This window comes from Syngnathus scovelli, chromosome 10 (genome assembly GCF_024217435.2).
Source record: "Syngnathus scovelli strain Florida chromosome 10, RoL_Ssco_1.2, whole genome shotgun sequence".
Taxonomy (NCBI): domain Eukaryota; kingdom Metazoa; phylum Chordata; class Actinopteri; order Syngnathiformes; family Syngnathidae; genus Syngnathus; species Syngnathus scovelli.
In genome coordinates this window covers 3,062,985-3,085,414 of record NC_090856.1, presented here as the reverse complement: position 1 = coordinate 3,085,414, position 22,430 = coordinate 3,062,985, and the positions used below count along the sequence as shown (strand labels likewise).

Below are 22,430 nucleotides of genomic sequence, written 5' to 3'. Positions count from 1 at the left end.
GCCAGGAGAACCTGCTGTTCCTAATATACTGGTGGACATGTTGCACACGTGTGTATCGGGTGAAAGTAAAAAGGAAATGATTCATAAAAAGAAAAGAGAAAGTCCTTGACGGAAGAGAAAACAGGAGTGCATGTTCTCTCAAGTTCTGAAGCGCTCCGGCCTTGGGCTCGGTCTACTCGCTGACCTCCAGCATGTGTAAATCCAAAGTGACACGTCGACGAGGGCGGGATGGACTCCTCCGCCGCCGATAAAGAGCAAAGCGGAGACGCTCGGTCGTCCATCCGCCTTATTTGGACATTTGTGGTGACGCGGACGAGGGGAGCAAGGACACAAAACGTAAACAGGAGAAGTTTACGTCAAAGAACCGTACTAATTATCCCTCCTGTGACATCTTTGATCATAACTCCCATAACGACCCTGCTTTTGATACCGTTTGAATAATCCATCATTTTTATTCATTCTATAAACATTTTGATCTCTAAATTGAACTTGATTTGACATTTTAAAGCTTCCATTGTATTAAATATCTTTTTTTTTTTTAAAGACTCTTCAACATCTTAAATCTCAATCTCTCCATAAAAACAATCCCATAAATAAATCTCGATTTTAAATCTTTGGCTAAGACGTTTTGTGACGTTTAACGCGGTCTGTCGAGCAGCTGTGGCTGTCTGATCGTGAAAGCAATTTTGAGTCGGGGTCTATTCCGGGCTCATTCGATCCATGCGCGCTGGCGCTCAGCCCTCACACACGTACACAACATTCGGAAGACCCAACGAGAACAATGCGAGCGGGAGTGCAGGAAAAATGGTGCTGGCATCACAAATCGCTATTCCTGCTCTTAAATTTTACAAACTGCTCCCGTTTGAGGCTGACTCAAGACATGTGGGCAGGAAATGACTGACTTGCAAAATGTATACTAAGTTCTCAGAATAACTTGATATTATAGCTAAAAAAAAATATAGCTTTGCCGTAAAACTAGGTCAAATAAAATTCTGACATCATTAGTGTGTACTCTTTCAGCATCACCCTAAAAATGCAAATCACATTTTCAAGCCAAGGTTTTTCATCGAAAGCCTCATTTGACTTTTTATCTGCGAGCGGCAGTGTTTGCAATATGCCTTTCGTTTGAGGAACCGCCAGAAGAAAGCAAGCGGGAGCGAGCCAACATACAAACAGATGAATCAAGAGAGCATAACAAAGCTCGCTGGTGTTTGAAGTGACTGGCCCCGTGTCAAAGGATCTCCAGCTGGCTGGCTGGATGGATGGATGGATAAGACTTTGGAGTCAACTGCAGGTGAAGTCCAGTTCCTCTAATGGAATGCTTCCCAGCGCACGTTGAGGTGAGTTCCATCACGAGCGATCCAATTTATCCTTGTATCTTACAAAACAGGAACTCTACAGTCGACATGCTGTTTTTTTCCCTTAGTGCAAAGGTCTCTTTTGCAAAAAAAAAAAAAAAACATCCAAGGATGGCACAAAACTGCTAAATAACAAGCTGGTATAACAGTTAAGTGCAAGAAAACTTAAAATGTTAATATTTGAAATGGGCTAAAAATCTGTGCAAGTGCAGCTATGTCTGCCATCTAGTGGTGACTAGTGATATTACAATTTTTTCCTTGATTTTCTTTTTGGATCATTTTTCATATTTTGTATTTTCCCTTCTTGTGGGACGTCCCTCCAGTTCCCACATATTTTGAGGATATTTACCAGGTTGTAATCAACCCACCCCCCTCAAAAAAAAAAAAAAAAAAAATCATCCACTGTTCATTCACATCCACATTTTAAAGTGCTCGTTCTAATGCGGCATGACGCTCTTGTGGGTCAAACGAGGGGAAGTGAGAAACCAAAGTGCGTGCCAAACACACACGAGATATTTATAGATTGTTCTTTCCTCCATCCTAATGTCACCCATTACATGTGTGTGTGTGTGTGTGTGTCCTAGATTATACTTCACACATACACAACCGTATGTACCGCGGAGGTAATGTGTTCTCCTCTCCTGCCGTGACGAATGAAAGTGATCTTGGCTATTTTTAGCAAAGTTTTGTGTTGCTATCAGTGTGTGCGTGTGTGTGTGTTACATATTTAAGCCTTGGCTGAGTTTCACACTGGGAATGATGCCAGCGATGATCACAATCCATTATTATTTAAATTTCGAAAGTGGTATCGGTACTCGGTATCGGTTGTGTTTGTCTTTGCGCTTTCCGCACATTTGCTCTGCACAATTTCTCCAACATGACATTTCCTTCCTCCACCGTTTCCACCGTCGTTTTTTTGTAAAGTTAACTCACTTCTACTCGCTTCTGGTTTCCATCCCTCTGGACCGAATAGGTGTATTCATGTCTCTTTTCATGTGCAGCTCATATGTTGTCTTTGGAGTCCCTTAGGGCTGATCGCATTAAATTCGGAGGGTTCAAAAGGCCTCCTTGGAGAACCTCCCTTGGGTCATATCACGCATGCAGCTGCAAAAATGACTGATTTGCAATTCGGGGTGCACAAGCTGCAATGTCATAATAAACAATTGTGTGCTGGACGGGGGCTTGTATGTCTTCCTGAGTCCAGGTGTGCTGGCGCCAATCCACGGACGATCCAGGAAAGCTTCACATCTTTATCTTCAAAAGATCCCCAAATAGAAGCTCTATTTTTATCTCACGCGAGCCTCCTTCACCCTCTGTTAGTCGCCATGTTGCCAGCAGGTGAAGCCGTGCCAAGAGGCCGCTAAATACGCCTCAACTGCCAAACATCCAGCAGAAGGCTCTTTTTAAAAGGCTTTTACGCCGCTTTTATCCATAACGCTCCATTTTTCTTGAAGTTATAGCGCCTGCCTCGTGATAAAAATAGGACCCTGCTTGCAAGAAGAAGAAAAAAAGCGCTGACGGTGTCGTTTTGGCCGGGAGAAATGTGCTGAACAGGCCCGCCACGGGGACCTCGCCAGAAGCAAAAGAAAAGGAGAGGCAAATTGCTTTTTTAGTCGGATGTTTTTGTTTGGGTGTTTGGTGAAGAGCACACGTGTCATACTAATTGCAGAACCCCTCCGAGACCCGGAACCACAGTCTTGATAGGCATGAATTAGTCTGATCGGATCGGCGACATTGTTTATTAGCTACGAGCTATTTTTAAAATCACTTTCAATGAAAGCCTTAAACGAGGTGCTCACACTGGGTCTGCGACAGCGGCGTCCACCTCACGCCGGCGTGAAATCCATCAAGTCCATTTCCAAGTGTGAAACAGTTGTATGAGAGCCAAGAAGCCACGCAAGCACATTTTGGTTTGCAATTAGCCCTAAGCAGTTTGTGCTCTCATACGATGCAAAGCACGCAAATTTGTGGCCCTCATCAAACATTCACTGCAAGAGCACCACAGGTAGGAAACAATTACTCACGCTAGCCGCAGCGTCTGGGAATCTTTGAAGTTTTTCCCTTTAAGACTGACACGTAAAATAAAAGTGAATTAAATATTGTGGACATAAACAGCAAAAAATATATATATACTTTAGCTTTATGCTAACAGATAGTGCCAAACGCCATTGTTGGGCTAATGAAAATCGACATGTTTTGCAATTTTATTTTTGGACTCGAGAGATACGATTTACAAAATCCATTTTGAGAGTTTTAAATTTTGCAATTCACCATTGAACCGCGATTATGCTCTAGCGTGGCTGAAAAACTGCTGCGACCTCCCCCCTCTCGAGCTAAGGGGTCTTTGTGGAAAGAAAAAGAAAAGAGAGGGGATGGCATCCAGATGTGTTTATGCCTTCAAAGGAGGCTCCGTGTGTGTGCATGTGCGATTGTGTCGCAACATGGGCATTAATAAAAAAAACAAAAAAAAAAATAAATCAGGGCCATTTATAGAACATTTGACTCACTCAATGGGAAAATTCAATGGGATTCTGGGAAATGTGCAAGATTATTTTGTAAGGTAATTTTTTTTTTTTGGACAGATAGAAAGCAGGACACGTCCTAATCTTGCTCGCTTTGTCGTCCACTTTGACAACTCCCGTGGCTCCATTAACTCATTTTATACACCTTAACTGGGTCATTTTGGCTCGTCTTCACCAAACAGGCTCTTTATAGTCATCACATTCACACCCCCGCTAAGCATGTTCACACACACGCGCAGATGGGACACTAACCCCTTTCTGTCATGAGGAGTTAGTCAAGAGTAGGAGATAAAAATAATTCCACTGGTACTTCCATGTTTGAGTCGACAGACTAATTATTATTTATTTTTTTCAAAATACAGCTGATTTTATGTCTTGGAAAATTTTGAGCTGTGATTGTGAACCGCGAACTTCATAAAAAAACCTTGCACGTGTATTCTTCAAGCTTGTTTGTGGTCACTCCCGACGTCACGTGAGCAAAGCCATACATCGGTGACCTTTGCAATGCGAGCCCGAGGGCACTTTGATTTCAGTTGACAGTGGAAGGCGGCACGAGATCAAAACGGCAGTGTTGTAAGCTTGATGCAAACTGAAGACTGGCTTCATATGCTTAATTCTGATTTAACCAACCCCATCAAAATCTCAAAGATGGAACTTTGGAACTGTAAGGCGGCTTTTGTTTTCTCCTATGGTCTGATAATGTCCGAATGCATCACGGCTCAAATGCACTTGTATCCAGTTGGAAGTATTAACTGTTAATGGAATGAGGATTTAACGGGACTTGAATTAGCTCCTATTTTTCACGCATGATTACTTTAAGCATTAGATGCATTTATTTGCCAGGGCTGCAGTCACTCACATATACTGCAACTATAATGAGCATTAATGTGAAATAAACCTGACTACAATCCACTTGCGAAATAGAATGTCAGCAGAAAGAGTTAATAGTGAATGAAGCCCTTTTACCTTCCATCTATTCATCTTGCTGTTGCGTAATGCCACTTCACTATGGCAACGTTGCTCTTTGGCTGTGACGTATAATATACGCGACGCGACACTGACACGTCATCAACGTGTTTGTTTTTTTGCCGGGCTGAGTTGTCATTAGCTCAGCTGCCGACTGAAAAATGGTTACTCCGGAGGCGGTATGGCACTTCCCGGTTCAAATGTGGGACCGGGTTCTGTCCAAGGTGAACCGGGCGGTTGTTTTCATGGACGACCCCTCCGCGGAAGTCCTCCACTGGACCGTTGGTGGTGCCGCCGCGTTGTTCGACGCCGGAGCCCGAAACGTGAAGCAGTTCTCCAGCTTCGAATCGTGTAGCGAGGACGAACCCAAGGCGGTGTTTGTGGTGAGCAAAAACAGCCCAAAAATATATAAATACATTTTAAATAAGCAAATTGTTGACCCGGATAACCTAGTGAGGCACGCGCTCAGAAAATGTAGTCAATGGGTGAATTGAACACGACTGCATGTTAGCCTACAGAAGATAACGTCAGATAAGTCAACGTCAATATCTCATGATAAACCACCCAAAATGGACAGTAAATAAACAATTGTAGTCATAAGTTCTTACAAAAAGTGTTCAAATTTCCCCTTAAACCTGCTTGATTGCAGATTTACGTGGAGGCATTTTTTAACTTTTCCAAATACTATTTCTCAGTAAAGGAAAACTAAGAACATCAGAACTTTTTTGGAGTTAACTTTAATTAGAGGCACTCTAAATGATGCATGTAAAAAATGAGTTTGAATGTCATGATTTAGTTCTGAACACAGCCACATCCCCAGTTAAATTAGATTTGGAAACATTTCTGGAAATGTACCAATGTTTTCCCATCCCCAGGTTAGCTCCTTGTTGAAGGGACGCACCGTGAACACTTTGAAGGACATCATCTCACTCAGCCACCTGCAATACTGCGTCGTGATCACGGCCGTGTCCCACCCGCTGCACCTGCTCGCCAACAATGTGACAGCGGCGGCCGACGCTGACACCTCCACGCCTGTCTTCGATCAGCTGGAGGACAAGCTGTGCGAGTGGATGGGCAACATGAACTACACGGCCGAGGTCCTGCACGTGCCGCTGTCCTTCGCCACCGTGTCCCAGCAGCTGCTTCTGGTGCCCGCCTTTGCGAATCTCTTCCCTCTGCTGCCGCCGGACCTGCGTGCCCTCAACGCCAAGCGGCCGGAGAAGAAGCGCTTTGCCAGCCTGGAAGACGTGGACATGCATGCGCTCCCCGCCGAGCTGCAGTTGGAGATCAAGGCACTGGTGGAGGCCTTAAACGCCATGTTGGAGGCCACTGGTACCAGGGAGGAAAGTTTCGCCTTGGGCCCCATGAGTCGCCTCATCGCGGGGGAACTGGCCACTCACCCCCAAGCCAAGAACCGCAGGAAGACGGCCCCCAATAAGGCCTCCATCATCTTTGTCGACCGCACCATGGACCTCACGGGTATGTCTCGTTTGTTTTCCAGGTCACGAAGAGAATGTAAAATGTTTACACACCCCTTTTTTGAAATTAGAAACATTGATTTTCTTTTTCCTGGAAAAAATAATAGGTGCAGTCGGTCATCATGGTGACAGCCTGGCAGAAAAGATATTGACGATGCTGAAACCTCTGCCGGGTCACGTGACGGACGTGCAGGTCGACATGCGAGAACTGACCAGGGTGCTGATCTGTCCAGGTTCCGAAAGCTGCGTGGCACCGGGCTGCCTGGCGCAAACTCGGTGAGTGTCTAATATGTTTGTGGTGGTGCGTGGGGGGGGGGGGGACAATTTTGCAAGTAAGAAGACAATCATTTTTGCTTTGAGCTATTTATTTGTCACTGCCAGAAGAAAATCCCAATTCAAACACAACAAAGTTCAAACCAACTGTATAATTTGAATGCCTGCTCGCTTAATAGCGATATAACGCAAGATTAATTTGAGTTAAAATGTGTGGCGAGGGTAAAACTAAATTGTTTTCATATAGTCTCCACGATCAGCGGGAGTACATTTGGTAGCGCAGATGTCCCCATCGAGCCTCGTCGCAGATGTTCGGCAGGCAAAACATGGCAGCAAGGCGCAGCTTTCCCAATTTGAGTGTCGTGTTCGAGACAATGCTCTCGTGCAAACCCTTTCAAAGGAAGCAGCTTGTGTTTACGCCGACGCGCACGTTAACATAAAACAAGTTGATTGCGTTTACGGACAAACTATTATCACAAAGTTTTATTTCTTCCTTTAAATAATCAGTTCATTGATGCTGGACTTCCATAAAAAGATGACAAATGATTGATGTTGCAGTTGATGGAAAAATGTCCTGAAAAAAAATCAATTGATAAAACAATTGAGGTTCACGTCTCTAAAATGAAGAAAAAGGTTCCGAAAAAGAAAAGTAGTGCTCCGCCGCACTTACTTTATAATGACTCTCCCGTTTTGTTTTGTCTCTAACCTGCCGGTGAGGATCTCTCAAACTTTGCGGTTCTTGTATCAACGCCACCGACACTCCGCAGCACAAACCCAGAGTTGAATAAACGCGCGCCATGTGGAGCGAAAGCTTGCGGTCGGCTACCTTCGCCGCCTCGTCTGTGCTGTGCTTGGCTCCCGGAGTTCTTTCCTCGCCCTGTGCGGCGCGGCTGAGGGCACCGAGTCCCCCCCCCCGGACTTGGCTCAACCTCGGACTTTGATGTGTGTGTGAGTGAGCGCATGGGTGGTCAAGGTGGAGATCCGGTTCCGCGTGTCGGACCACACCCTAGCCACGAGAAAATACACGGCGAGGTTGCCATCTACCTCAAATGCGCCTGGCAGATTGCACGGAATAAAAAAAGACTTATTTCGGTCCCAAGCTCGGGTGAAGGAAAAAAAAAAATTGTAGTAATGGAGACATTTAAAGCAAAAGTTGACATGCTAATGACAGACAGAGGTGAAGCAAAGCTAGCCAGGCTCATTTTTAAGCTAGGCAGGGTAAATTCAGGGCTCAGTGTGACCATTTTCACCTGAACACCTTGTTCCCGTCTAGACCCAAATAACAGAACCTTTTTTTTTTTTTTGTCTGTTTGATCCTCTTTTATTGCGTTTCCTCCAAAGGACACCGTGCACGTATTGAGAAAGAGCCGGATCAAACACCCGCACAGATAAGGCTTCAGATCCTCGCATCCGAGTCCTTCAAAGAAGGACTTCTTTTGAAATGCTAAAGAAGCAGCAGCAGGCCTCAAACAATACAGCGTTGGTCGCCATTTGCATTTAGACTACATCGTCGATTTTTTGGGATGCAAATATTTGTTAGGTGGGGCATCACAAAAAACGATGAATTTTTTTGGTGAGCCTTCCAAAGATTCGAGGGTTCATTCGTTGCATTCAAGGTTTATTTGTAGTCGTGTCGACGTCCCTCTGCTCACTTCCTGCTGCACCCCCCCCCCACCCCCCAATCCATAAATCTACCAGGTCATTTTTCTGTCGCTCTCGCCAGGACACACAGACACTCAAGGCCGGGGCTTCTGCCTCTCGTCTCCTCCCTTGACACATCCGCTGCGCAAACTTCAGAGCGCAACATCAACAGGAACTTCTCGGGTCGTATTTTGGAGCGCATTCGGTTGCCCTAACGTGCGCTCGGGTCGGGAGGTGTGACGTGCGTAGGTGCTGAACTTTCCCAGCTGTCAACAACAGACCGGTCAACAACTGTCTGAAAGCAAAGCGACGTCAGTTGTTTTTGGACGGGCCTCGCACAAACACATGTTCTCGCTCCAGTTGCGGTTCCTCCTATTTTATTTTATTGGATCTTGTTTTTTGTAGTGTTCTGTTAAAAAAACGGAAAAAAAAAACGGCGGAAACTTAATCATGCGTTTCGGCTGCGGCAGCCAAACGAACAACATTATTCTGTTGGGGGGGGAGCCATAAAATAAGAGCTAATGGACCCCTACGAGAAATTTTGAATCCCGTCCCGGAGCATGTTCAGGGATGGTATTTATCCTGCATGACTCACTCATGAATCATGACATGAACTTTTCATGCAAGTACAAGAGTGCGTCATGCATAAACGAAGACAGTCCGAGCGCCCCGATGTCGTGCAGTTGTCGTAATTTGAGCGAATGTCCATAAAAGTGCACTTGTGGACTCAAACACAAACGCCTCCCAAAAAAGTGACACCTCCTTTTTCCCATCAGGGGAAAAAAACTTTTGGATAAACAATTTTATGCCTCACCCCAACCTGCGTTATCTACAGATTTTCCACAACTCCGAAACGAATCGTTCTTCGAGGGTCCTCTCGACGAAAAGAAAACGCGCACAAACTAACTGCACAATTCCTAAAACGCACACACAGGAAACAGAAACATTCTTCTTTGCCTTCTCACACGCTTCCAGGAACAAACCCCCCCCCCCACCCACTCCACCAGCCTCTTTTCCCTCGAACCCCCCTCGCTCATTAATGCATGCAGACACTCATCTGTTATTTCATCACTTAAATATGCCGACTCATTCCTTCGCCCGATGTGATGCTGGGCCACCTTCATAGCGCGAGCAAGAGCCAGAGTGCAAGAGTGCCCCCTTCAGGCGGTTTGTAGCCCCCACCGCCCCTCACCCCAATGTTCCCAAGTGTGGTGTTGCTCACCTCGTTTGGGGCCATTATGAACTTTAGCTAGAAGCCCCGCCCACTTCTGACCAAATGGCCCAGCAGGGAAGGCGTCAAGGGGTGATGTGTGTGCGTGTGTGTGTTGTGAAAGGTGGGCAAGGAGCCAAATGAGAACCATATTTCATCCATTGCTTTGGTCCTCAGGGAACACACACGCGCACACACACACACACTCAGATGTTTTGCAAACACGCTAGAGAAGACGACGTACGCGTTCGGGTCGAGCATTTCAAACACGTCAAACACGCTGGATGTTACTAAACGATTTGTCCAAAAAAAAAAAAGAAATAATAATGTTCTCCAGAAATGAAACCATGTCATGGGTCTGGACTAACGTCTGGAATTCCCCACAACTTAGGCAAGCGTGCATATATTTGAGAAATAGCTGATTTATATGCGTGTATCTTTTTTTTTTCCGCAAACCACTAAACAGACTTTTTTTGTTTTCTTTTTTTTCTTTTACTCCTCTGACAAGATGGCGGCCGTCCCGCCGTGATACCCCCTTTCTCCTCCCTGTCCAGCCCTGAGGTCTGGAACAGATTACATCTGATATTAAACACATGGCGGCAGTTAGAAAGCACAAAAGACGACGATGACGACAAAAAAAACGCAGCACATTTGTCAACAAGCGCCCCATTTCTCCCTCCGTCTACCTTCCCTCGCTCTTTGTCTGCTTCTCTCGCCCCGCCGTCGTCTCTGGAAACTTCGTAAGAGAGACGCAAAAGACGGGAATTTTGTTTTTCTTGTTTATTCCCCTGACAACAAACTGTCAGTGCTGCAGGAAATCAAAGAGGAGGGATGTAATAAATATGTCATGGCCGCTGCAATTCTGTTGAATGAGATTGAGTGCATTTTGATTTCCTCCGAGTCGTTTCCAATTCATCTGGATTCGGAGCATGTGACCGAGGGGTGTGTTTTTCGTTGTTATAAAACAACCCACGTTGGGCGGAAAAATCTGCGACAAAGACGAGCCTTATAGAAAATGTAGAAAGCTCTTAAAACATTCTTCTTTAGCACCTGTTCTTACTCTCTTGCTGGTACAGTTCTTCAATAAGAGGCCAAGTGTGCTTGCTTCAAGCTGCTTGTCACGCTCAGTACAACTTCAAATATTTAAACATTGTATCCAAACACCAAAATGTTCAACCAAACCTCTACATTTCTATCCAAAGCTCACTAGCTTAATGCTAACATGTGATGTCGAAAGACGTAGACCGGCTAACGGCACTTAGCATAATTACGCTCATTCTAAAACATCAACAATATTCACAGGCATCCGTTCTCTTGGCGTTTTGATATCATAAGAGTAACAGTTGATCATTTTCACTCTGGTAGATGCTGATAGTGTCGCGTACGCTCGCCTTGTGCTACGGTCCCATTAGCGAGGCGGATCAGAGTGTTCCGTAAGCGAGGAGATAACGAGACCAGGGAGAGATGCTATCGAGAGGAGGCTTTGCTCTCCGCAGGCTCTGACACGCTACAACGGTATTAACATAGATGGAGGGAACATTCCAAATGTTGACTCAATGTTAATTCTGGCTTTTTCCTGTGCGGTGTCCCGCAGGGGAGTCGACGTGCTCCGACGATCACGCTGACAAGATTCAGTCTCATCCATTTTGTCCATGTAAATAACACCTCTGCACATTACGTGAAAGACTTGCACTCTACTCTCGCGCCCCAGACTTTTCCAATTTACTTGGAAGTCAGCGTGAAGTGGTTACAGATTAGATTCTTCGATTGTCCATCGAGATAAATTTGAGTGTGAATGATGTGAAAGTATTATGTAGCTGGAGAATTGCATGGTGCACAGAAGCAATCCTTGAGGAACACCACAATTAATGGCATCCCATGTATATAATATGTAAATGCAATAAAATGAAATACAATTAATAAAAGAAAAGTTTTAGAATCTGACCCACACTATTTTGTCAGGATTGACCCTTTGAAAAAAACAAAAAAATTAAACCTCATTGTTGGTTTTTTTGCCAGGTCGCCTGCAGCACGTTCCCTGTGGGAGGTCATGCTGACCAGCAAGCACAAAGAAAGTCTGATGGAGGTCCGAAGGCAACTCGTGGAAGCGGCCAGCAAGGAGAAGCTGCCAATTAAGATGAGCATGGGTACGAATTTTTCCAATCATCTACTTTTCGAAATGTATTTTTTGAATGACACAAAATTACGAACGACTCCGATCGAAGGGTCTTGACACCTTCTTACAGCTCTTCAGCGCCACCTACCGAGTCAAAATCAAATCCTTTTGCTCCGACTTTTGTGTTTGCACATGTGGCCGCCGCCGAGGAAATGTGAACCACATGTTGGAACTGCGACACACACGTTTGCAAACTTTTGTTGTTTGGTAATGAAGCAAAGGCGGGCCGAGGCCAGGGATAAAAATATGTGTTGGCACGCAAAAAATAAAGTCATTTTACAAACGCACACACGCACACAATCAGGTCAACGAGTCCCGCCGTGCATGCTCACCTTTGTGCAACCTTCTGACTCACATTGCATGACTGATGTACTGACGCACACACATTTCTAGTTTTAGTGTGAATGTTAGCATCTGGCACAAAAAGTGGGCAGGCCCTTTTCGGTCCCTCGACTCCTGTAATGGGCGAGGTAAAAAAGTGTCTGGTAACAAGCAGGTTGGTTGATGTGGTGGAAGTCACACACACACACACACACACACACACACACAAAGTGTTGTTTTTGTTCACCCCTTTGTGCTTAAAGACGCAATTTGCAGGCCGTCTGAACATTTAACAGCGATCAATAAGGTGGCCGGCCGGCGATGTAAAATGCAAAAAAAAAAAAAAAAACCGCTAACCTCAGGGTGAAACTCTCCATTTAAAAGTCGATTTATAAGGAACAGCATAATAACCGGTCCAGTTGTGTGGCAGTAAAACACTTTCTATTACGTCTAAATTACGTTGCAGTATGAACGATATTTTCAATCGAATTTTGACAAATGTGGAAATTTATACCATACCTTGTCAAACTTAAGATTTGTTATGTATTTAAGAACACAAGTTTGTGATAAATAATGAGATTGTGGACTATAAACGGTTAGAGTACACAACGATCGGAAAATATCGTCCATTTGCCCGATTATTTTGGTTTAAAGTGTTATAATTGGCCCATTTGTTCGTTTGTTCCGGATAGTTATAGAAAAAAAAAAAAGACATGAGACCTTTTCACAAGTCCGCCTGGACGTTTTAAAATCACATCCGCTGCTAGAAAAAAAAATCGGTCTACTCATTTTGTAGAGCGCCAACATTCTCACATTCACCGCAGCCCAACTTGGCTCGTCGTCGTCTCAACAGGATAACATCATCCGAGAAAATAATCCACTTTCTCAGAGCCTCCGCTTGACCTGTCAGCTTTCTCACTGCACAATCGGATGATGCAATTCCCCTTGCCGGCTCCTACGTGTGTTCGTTCATCTATCGCGTCGGGAAACTTCTCCGGAACGACTTTATCGTCCATCCGTCTGTTTTCCGTGCGTATTGTCTCGTGGATTTATTAGGAGTGTAACGCTACGCTAAAATTCACATTTCGATGCTTTGTGTACGTTTGGTCACGCTTTGGTTGAGTTAAGAAATGAAAAGCATCAAAGTGGAGGAATTTTGATTCAAAACATCTCACATATACATCTTTAGACACTTAGGAAGGCTTTTTTTACAACGTGAAAAATTGCATATGTCTCCTTCAACGATGAAAAATGCGTTCTTAATCCTAAACAGAAGCCCAAATTGCCTCTGCTTTCTGAGCACGTAAATAAAATTCCCTCGTCTGTTCCCGTTGTCCCCTTTTTACCGAGCGTTACTTATGAGTCTGTCCGGCCTGCTGAGGTGGGCCACAACTCAGACACCCCCCCCGTCACCCTCCCGTTCACCTATAGTCGTCTTCAAGTAAGCGGACTAAATCATCGCTTTGCCCTTTGTGCCCTTTATTTCATCCCTCAAGACTTTCATCGTCGTCTCGGACTCACTCGCTCTTTCGGCACATTTTTATTTATGGTGCGGTAACGCCGTTTCCACTCCTGCTGTAGGTCACAACTCACGCCCAGACGCTCACACGGAGAGATCTCATGCGGCCAATTGAAACAAAAAGTAACGCCAAGTGTGAACTCACTTGTGATCAGATCACTTCGTACAAAGTCTTCCATTCACCCCTTCTTATTTTTCTAAAACCTCGACACTTTCTCGGAATGACTCAGGTTCATTAGCATAGATAAGAGCGACGGTTCAATCCGAGTTCTTTGATAACCGGAACAGACTTTTTGCGCACGTGGGCTCGCCTCACCGTTAAAAGTTTGATTCCGTTCGACACATAGCGACACCGTTTTTTAGTCGCCCATTACCCGCTGGAGTTTTGCTTGGCTCTGGCACTTGATGTAGTTCTGTGCTTGAAAAATTATGGTTGGCATATTGAGGCCGGTAAAGCCGGGGCAGGAGGGTTTTTTTCTAATTTTTTTATGGCGGGCTTTGTTCACAATAGAGCTTTTCATGCTTTCACACTGTAGCTTATTATGCGAAAATACTTTAATTTCAGGATGAAACTTGACCCTACCTTTTGTAAATGCTCAATTTGCTTTAAAAGAGTTTTACGTTGCCATCTCCTAGTTCTTCCCTACATCTTACTTTCTATTCAGCATTCTGGACGTTTCCCGTCCATGTGTCCTGGTCCTCCTCGAGTCATGCATTTGGCCGCGCTAAAGAAAACACTGCCCGCCCGAGTCCGACAGGAAATACTCCCACATCTGGTGCTGGTTCGTAGCATCAACATGAAGACGCGGTCGTTACGGGGGAGTTAATGCGTCCCCGTACCGTCCAGCCTCTGGTGTTGTCTTCTCCGGACTTTCTGTAAATAATCCAAAAGCAGATCGGCTTCGCACATCTCCGTCACGCTCTTATGAGTCCGCCTCGGCATTGTGTTGACTAGCTTAAGCGCCGGGTGTCTCTCACCCCCCCTGGTGTCTATTTGTACTGTTACCCCACGCCGCTGTTCCCATCAGGATGCATTACCCGAATCGTGCGCCTCCTTGTTTATTTCCAATGCTGCAGATCATGTATATGTTGCTTCTCCCTATTCCCTCCCAAGGCCGCGTGACCCCCGAACAGCTGTGCTCTTACGCCCGGCCGTTCCGAGACAACGCGGGGGCGCTAGAGAGTCACTGCGGGGTGCTCCAGCAGGGCCTGGCCACGGCGCAGACTCTCCGACACCCCCTGTTACCCCGCTGGGATGCATGCCTGGCTGTCGAGAGGCTGCTGCTGCAGGTCAGTCAGTGACAGAAAAATTATATGGTGGAAAGCAACATATCAAAGCAGAAGAAAATTGTCATTAACCTCTACAATTAGCAATTCACACGTTCTCCTCGCGTAAATATTTTGTTTGCTTCAGACCGGCCAGGTAAGTGGGTGTCTGCGGGTTTGTTTGCCGCTGGCTGGTATGTTTTTGTACTGACTGGGGGTGGTTGCAGATTCCTCCCCTGGTCAACAAGGTTGTTTGGAGGGAAAATATTCACATCCAGTACTGTAAATACCCCGCAAAGGAAAAAATGTCCAAATGATTTTTAGCGGGTTAAAGGATACACATGCGTCCGTTGTAATTTGAACCAAATCACCCTGAAACATCTTCTCTTTTATCTCTGAGGAGCATTCAGCCGATTTAATCAAAGTAAATCATGAAAAAACACAAAAAAGAATCAAGAGCCCTGGTGCCAAAAGTCTAAATTTAAAAACATGCTCGTAAAAAAGCTCCTGTTCCCCAGCTAGCCGCTTTATTAAAACGAGGAGGAAGACTGCGGGGCTTAAAGTTCCAGCGTCCATTAACTCCGTTGGCTCCACTTTGATCCACTCTCCCATGGCTGGCTGCCCACCCGCACTACCTGAGCTTCAACTTTCTCAGCCCAAGTGCCACGTTCGAACATTTTAGCCCGTTAGCCTTCGGCCGAATCCAATCTCGCAATGTCGGCCTCCCTTTTATTGAGGTATTAGGGAGTAATGAGTTGTGTGTGCTGCGGTTTTGAGGGGTGGGGGAACGATTAATCGCGTGACAAAATTCCTTTTTAGCCCGACGCGCCGCGGCGGTCGGCGTGTGTTTGCCACTCGGGCCGTTTGTGGGTGTGACCGTGGACGGGCTTTCTGGCCCACCCCAGCTGCGGGCCGTGCAGCGGGCACGTCAGGCCGCTGAGGCCACCGAGTTCACGGCTTGACTTTTGAGTTCACACCCTCTTCTCCGTGCAAATATGCTCCAAAAGTTGCAAAACAAAGCTAAATTGGACTTCAAATATAAGGAAACCCCAGTTTCAAAACAGACAGGATCAAAATATTTACTGTCAAAGCTAGACCAAAGTGAAATAAAAAGTGTCTATTTAATTTAACACCAAACGGTTCACTTAAATTCACTAGCGTAATGCTAACGTACAGTACGAAACACCATAAACGGGCTAATGTAAATTAGCATCGACGTAATGAATTCAAATGTAAATTTGCACCTTGGTGGGTCTTTATGCTGTGAGGTCATAAGCAGAGTGTTTGTTTTTATAGTTTTTATAGTTTGTATTTAATCTGGTCGACTTTATGGGCTGCCAGTTAACGGCCGCAGCTCTTGGACCCGGTCCGCCTCGCACCTCCATCCTCCTCTGGCGGAGCGCCATGAGGCGAGGGCACGGACTTGGGTGGCACGACCATGAGGGCGAACCTCAACAGGCGGCCTCTTTCTCCACTTTCCAGCACACCGCAGGCAGGGCACGCGATACCGAGCTTCCCATCAACGTTTCGTGCGCACCAAGCTAAACACGCGCCGCCGCAACGAGCCACCCACAGAGCGCAAGGCTGGCAAGACATGTTGACATCAGTCTGTGCTTTACCTGAGTGTTTATTTTTCCGATGACTTTCACCTCTTGGATTTTAAAAATGATATTTGGACTTTCTGCCCCTGTCAAAATGAGCTTTTTCTAAGTCTAAGTACAGCACGAGTACTTTTGCCACCTCTGTTGTGTGTGTTGACGAACGCTGGCTGACGACGGGCGTGCAGCAAAGACTAGCTAACCTCTAACCCCGCGGCCGCTTGCCTCGCTCTGCTGGGATTAGCGAGGGCTGAAGGGGGGGGGGGAGCACGCCTCTGCAAACATTCAAGCTTATGACTTTATTGGTCACTGTGCTGCATAAGAGTGCACGCCCCCCCCCCGTGTCGCCTCATCTCTCTTGGGGTCGCGCTAACCTCCCGCCTGGCTCTTATCTGCCTGTCTTGTGTTTGACATGAAATGTTGTGTATATACACGCCAAAGCTGAGCCTGGAAAGAAAAAAAACATTTGACTGCAGCCTCCGTCTTATCTTGGGGTGTGTTGACGCAAAAGTGACTTTTTTTTTTTTCTTTTGAATAACTTTTGTCTACATGTAGTGGCTTTAGAATTGAATGGGTTTAGTGGACATGAAATGAAATGCTGAACACATAATTGGAAATGGGCGTATATTCTTTATCCTCTCTGAAGATCAATTAATATCGCTGCATGGCAGAGTATATCTGTGTCTGTAATACACTGCCCCCCGGTGGCTAAGGTGCACACATCAGCTCCCCATTTTGAAGCACAATCATTGGACCACTTTTCAAGCAATTTAGCAAAGTGTCAATTTATGCTGCTATGGAATTGCCAGACCTTTGACCTTTGCCCCTGTCGCCTGGACGTACGTTGACCTGTAAGTCATGGCATATACGCCCAGCAGCCATGCCGACTTGACAATAAAGCTCGAGTCGGCGGCCTGTTATTTCAAGATTTACGAGGTCGCGCTTATCCCCTCCCGAGATTGCTTTGCGTACGCTCGCAGATGAAGCATCTGGATCGCATAATTCCGACGGGTGACACAGGAAAATGTTGATATTGCTCCAAAGTTGACTTTCATCTTATCTGAGCGGAATGCCGCAAGACATGTAATGGGGGTGGGTCTAAGTCTGTAATAGCCCCCCACCCCCCCCAGGCTGCAGTGTCTGTCCCCGTAGACCAAACATTCCCTGATCTTCTACATCTCTCAAGCATCTCTACTTAGAAGATGTAGGGTGCTGGGCATTGTAAGAAGACGTGTAAATGACTGCAGGGCCCGAGTCGTCCAGCGTTGACCTCCTACAGTTGCCCCACTGTTTAACAGGCCCGACTACCCCCCCCCCCTTGTCCCTCCACGTTTCGTAATTCTTGCTTTATCCCCTTAGCTAGCCCCCCAAGCTACACTGTCCTTGCTCAAAGAAGGCTCAAAGGTTAAAACCATGTCAACGACTTGCTGTCTCGTCCTTTTATGGTCCGATAGAGTAGATTTGGGCAACTTAAATGCCATTTTAAATCTAGCCAAAATACGTGCGTAACTGCAAAATACATGCTTCTAATATTTTTTCATTTATCAAAAAGATTCATTACTTGGAACGAATTAATGTCATTTCCATTCATTTCAATGGGGAACCTGTTGCTGGTAGACGAATTCTCCCAAACAAGCAAGCAGATTAAAAGATGTACTTGATTGTTTAATTTCACACTTGATGGGAGGACAGACACTTCAGAGACTTACTCTCTGTCTCCACGCCATTAAAAAGCCAATTTTCCATAATGTGTCCCACTTAAATTTAGCAAAGGCGTATCGTTCGTAGCAACGCCGCATTGCAGCAAGTGTTGCACATCTGCCTTTTAAAGCAAGCCTCCCTCATACATACGAAAGGCGGGTTATCAAGCCAGCGACTTATTTGTCTTCCTTCCTGTGTTTGGCCAGAGATGATCACTTTTTGATGCAGTTCACTCCCCAGGAAGACCCCCGGAATAAACCCTCCGCCCCCACCCCAACATACCTTGAGACGGATGGCTGTGTTTACGCTGCTCAGGCCTAATGTACGATCTGTTTAATAGGCAGAGAGACCACTGTTTATAAAGCGGGGACCTTTTTAACGGAGGTGATGAAGTAGTGGGCCGGGGGGGGCAACACAAACTCATCTCACTTCCTGTTATCATTACCTCCGTATTACCTCGCCGTCCCGCCGGCGGTCGTTCGCACTTGTTTTCTTCCCCCGGTTAAAAAAAAAAAAAAAAAAATCAATCAACATGGGAACCAATCAAGCGGCTTGGTGTTAAAACACTTTGCCGCTTGATTGTCATGCGCTTGCGTTTTAATTGTCCTGCTAAGCGTCTTTCTGCTAAATGTCACCCGTGCGCCGCCTCACTGAATTGAAACCGTATGAGGATCGCTTTGCTTTTAATAGCCGTTGAGTTGAGTTAGGGCTTTGCCAAAGTTAAATTGGATCCCCCCCCCCCTTCTGTTTTGTATCAAACGCATTCTATTTTATAGTGATTGTGGAGGTCGAGAGCTCTTTATGGAATTTCAAATAGAATCAAATCATTTCAATGATTTATCAATGGAGTCAATGGAGCTTGGTCACGGAGCAAATTCGATTTGTAGGTCGAATCGATACATGTGAAAAAAGAACAAAAGCGGCGAGGAGCGTAAAGCAAAACCACATAAATGTGATATTTCTTTGGCATGGCGTTCCAATCCAAAGCCACACTGAGCGGCGTTTGTACGAGGTGGTCTCGGCAGCTCATAGAAGAGGGTCTCTCAGCCTCCCGGGTGAATCGGGTCAGTGTGGTCTGCTGACTTGGTCTCGTGGCGTCAGGCTTCATTTGAGCATACACCAAGAAGACGCCGCAGACTTCTGGGGGGGAAAAAATTAAGAAAAAAATACCACAGTGCCGCATTGACCGTTAAGCTTCACAAACAAGGCGGTCGAAGTGGCTCGGTTGCGAGAAACCCCCACAATGAGACCGTGTCCTCAGTAAAGTGACGGGTCGACCACTTCTGATCCCCACAACACCTTAAACGTACTTGATTTATGAGTTGAAATCATTTTTTTGACCAAGCTCAATTGACTGCACATCAAATTAATTATACTCATTGAAATGAGTTTAGATGTCATTAATCCGTTCCAGCCCCACCAGAAATTAGACCCCAACCGTCAGGCTAATACTGATTCTAATCTTTGACGGGAAAAAAATCTTACCCGATTAATTTAAAAAATATATCATGAATAAAATAAATGATTTTTATTCATTTTTGTTCCTTTATTGAATTTTTGGGGGGCGTATGTGAAGCCACACGTCCTTTAACGTGCGGATCAGCTTCCTGTTGTCACAAACAAGCCCTCTGTCCTCCCCCCCGCCAAAAAAGCTCCACCTCAGGACAGATTAACTATCAGCTCATTTGTCACTACCTGCTGAGCACGGGCCGGCAAAGGTCAGCCGACCGTAGGATGTGTGTCTTTGTGTCCCGTCTGAAATGGAGACAGCGGCATTCCAACACCTATGACTGTCTCTTTTTGTTAGATTAGATAATGATACTTGGGCCCAGGGAAAAAAAAAAATCAAATGTGGCTTGTGGGCTTGGCATGGTTCGGGCTATTTCTTTTCAGTGGTTATGTTTTTGAAAATAAAAAAAATGCTGTCTAGGGAAAGGGCTGAAGTTGAGATGGATGTCAACAAGACAATGCTCTCTTAGACCACCATTGAATGACTGCACGTCAGTTCGTGATGAATGTCCTTCTGTGCTGTAAGCGCAGCAGTCTGGCAGTGCCCCCTACTGCCCGGGATGAGCGTTGTCTTGCATCATTAGAGATAAAAGGGGCAATAAGGAGGATTAGGGTAGTGGGGGGGGGGGGGGGTATCCCCTCTGGTGGTAAAGCAAAGGTGACACAAGGACTCTTCTTTGCTAAGCGTGTAATTGTACACATCTGAAGCCCCCCTCGTGCCCACCTTGTTGCCCCAGGGATTCGACCAGTCACCCAAAGAGAAGAGTAACCATTGCCATGGCAACAAACCAAGGAGGGTCAATTTGGGTCAATGGGATACAGACTCTGGCTACTCTTGCTCTGTCATTAATTACCCATAGTTCCCTGGGGCCCCTGGTCTTCATGTAACCTCATAGCTCAATAGAGGGGGGGGGGGGGGGGGTCGTGTGTGATCAGGAGAATTTGTTTGTAGTCTAACAATGTCTTAATTGACTAGACGTTCAACAAAGATGCACCTCAAAAAGCCCTATGTAGACAAATGCCCGATGTAGTACCAAGACTCACCTGTGGGCGGAAGCACCATCCCAAAAGGGGATCCAGGAAATTCAATGAAGAAGTAGAGTTGGTAGCTCGGCTATGCATCCAAAGCTGCAAACGTGTCAAAAGGGCTAAATGTCCATTAAGAGTGAATTAGTATTTTTCTAAATACATTGTCGCATAGCTTCAGGCACTCATAAAAGATCTCCATGCTATGTTTACAAGAGCGACGTTTGAACTCCACGTTTATTGTGCTGTTAAAGTCATTAATTATCCCTCCGATTAAAAGTTTCTCTGAACTCCGATGACCACCCAAACAGAACAAGCGCAAATCCCACGATTTATAGTCTGCGTAAGGGGACACAATAGGGAAGACGTAAATAAAGTTGCGGCACGACTGCAAGAAACACAAAAGGCGAGGGCCAATAAGCGGCTTTTAAAAAAAAAAATCAACGAATGAGAAATTGGCAAGTTAAGGGCGTGTCATCCCTCCTCCTGCTCATCATTAGCCGTTCAATGTCGATCCTCGTTTTGGGTTACTTTCATTCCCCGTTCCTAAAGGAAGGCACAAACGGAGCCACATGTGTTTCCAAGCCAACAACAATAGGCGACCAGAAGAAGAACATATGAGCCCCCCCCCCTCCCTCATGAAATCTTTGAATGTGACTAATATAGATCGAAAGAAAGTTACTGGATCAAAAGTAGCGCGGAGGTCTTTTTTGGCATCGACCGGTGCTCATCGTGACCGTGAAAATTGATCGGCGAGCCTTCTCGGACCAATCGGAACACACGTGTTCATCATGGCAGCAATTCTCGTTTCAATTTGTTCTCCTCCATGAACACGGAACACATTTGGTCTCCATTTGTCGTAATTGGGCTAAGCGAATGCAGCCTTGTTGGCAAAGCCGTTTGGCTTTTGGATATTTTCTTCTGGCCTGCAGGTTCACATCCGAGGAATTGCCCCCTTTTAAATTCTAAATGCATAAAAGCGTGTCATTTGGTCTCCGGGTTTGCATGACAAGGTTTTTTTTCTGTGAGTCGAAAAAACGGTTTGCACATCTGCTTTGCGATTCTCCGCTTTGATATTTGAATACAAGCGGTTGAAAACGAACATTCCCATCGAACGTCGCCTTTTATTGCAAAGCGAATAAAACTTTTCAAATCTTGCGAACGCTTGTCATCTGAAGAGTCGCAGACTTTTCTGGAACATTGTAATTGAGCGACGTTCAACCACTTCCAGACGTCAGCAGAGAACCCGGGGGCATCTTTTTTCAAACTCATAGAGGGAAGAGGAGTGGCTCGCTCGCCCACCAAAAAAAAATCCCTTTAAAGATGTTTGTCTTCATAAGCATGATCGTGATCTGGATGGCTGATTTTATAGAGTGACCATGTCGAAAAGTCGAAAGTCCCAGGTACGACTGAATCCGCCCACTGTTGCTCTATAAAAGTCGTTGATACTTTTTGGCTTCCGAGAAACGCAAGACGACCGAAGCTGACGCCTGAGCGATAAAACAGATACAGCTGGTGTCTTCTCCGATGAGTATTAAAAGATGCGATCCAAAAGATTAGCTAGATTAGCATAGCAGCAGTATTGGTGGAAAAAAAGCAGTGGATTTGCGTTATTTTTTTAAACTCATCAATCTCGGGCACTCTGATTGGACATCTCCAGACAATCTGACTCATGTAAACAACACGAGTGTGAAAATGATTCATTCTACCAAGCGACATTTGTACGCTAAGTGGTGCACTTTGACACTTTTCAAGCAGACGGCGACAGCGTCGTTGCTCAGCTGGCCGCTGGTGTTGTTTGAAGAAGGGGGGGGGGGGGGGGGGGGTTCTGTCTACGCCCGCCCGCCAGGCGTCGTTGAGCGGCCG

The 22,430-nt window shown here is 45.7% G+C and overlaps 2 protein-coding genes across 2 annotated transcripts in view; one reads left to right on the top strand and one right to left on the bottom strand.

Annotated features, from left to right (window-relative positions):
* The window catches only part of pdgfra (platelet-derived growth factor receptor, alpha polypeptide), an 89,403-nt gene that overhangs the window by 57,184 nt on the left and 9,789 nt on the right, over window positions 1–22,430 (bottom strand). The window lies entirely within an intron of this gene.
* The window catches only part of scfd2 (sec1 family domain containing 2), a 39,163-nt gene continuing 21,672 nt past the window's right edge, over window positions 4,940–22,430 (top strand). Inside the window, exons 1-5 of the mRNA XM_049732101.2 lie at window positions 4,940–5,229; window positions 5,722–6,325; window positions 6,432–6,600; window positions 11,468–11,595; window positions 14,579–14,754. Coding sequence (XP_049588058.1) covers window positions 5,008–5,229; window positions 5,722–6,325; window positions 6,432–6,600; window positions 11,468–11,595; window positions 14,579–14,754 — 1,299 coding nt within the window. The 5' untranslated portion in view covers window positions 4,940–5,007. The remainder of the gene's footprint in view (window positions 5,230–5,721; window positions 6,326–6,431; window positions 6,601–11,467; window positions 11,596–14,578; window positions 14,755–22,430) is intronic.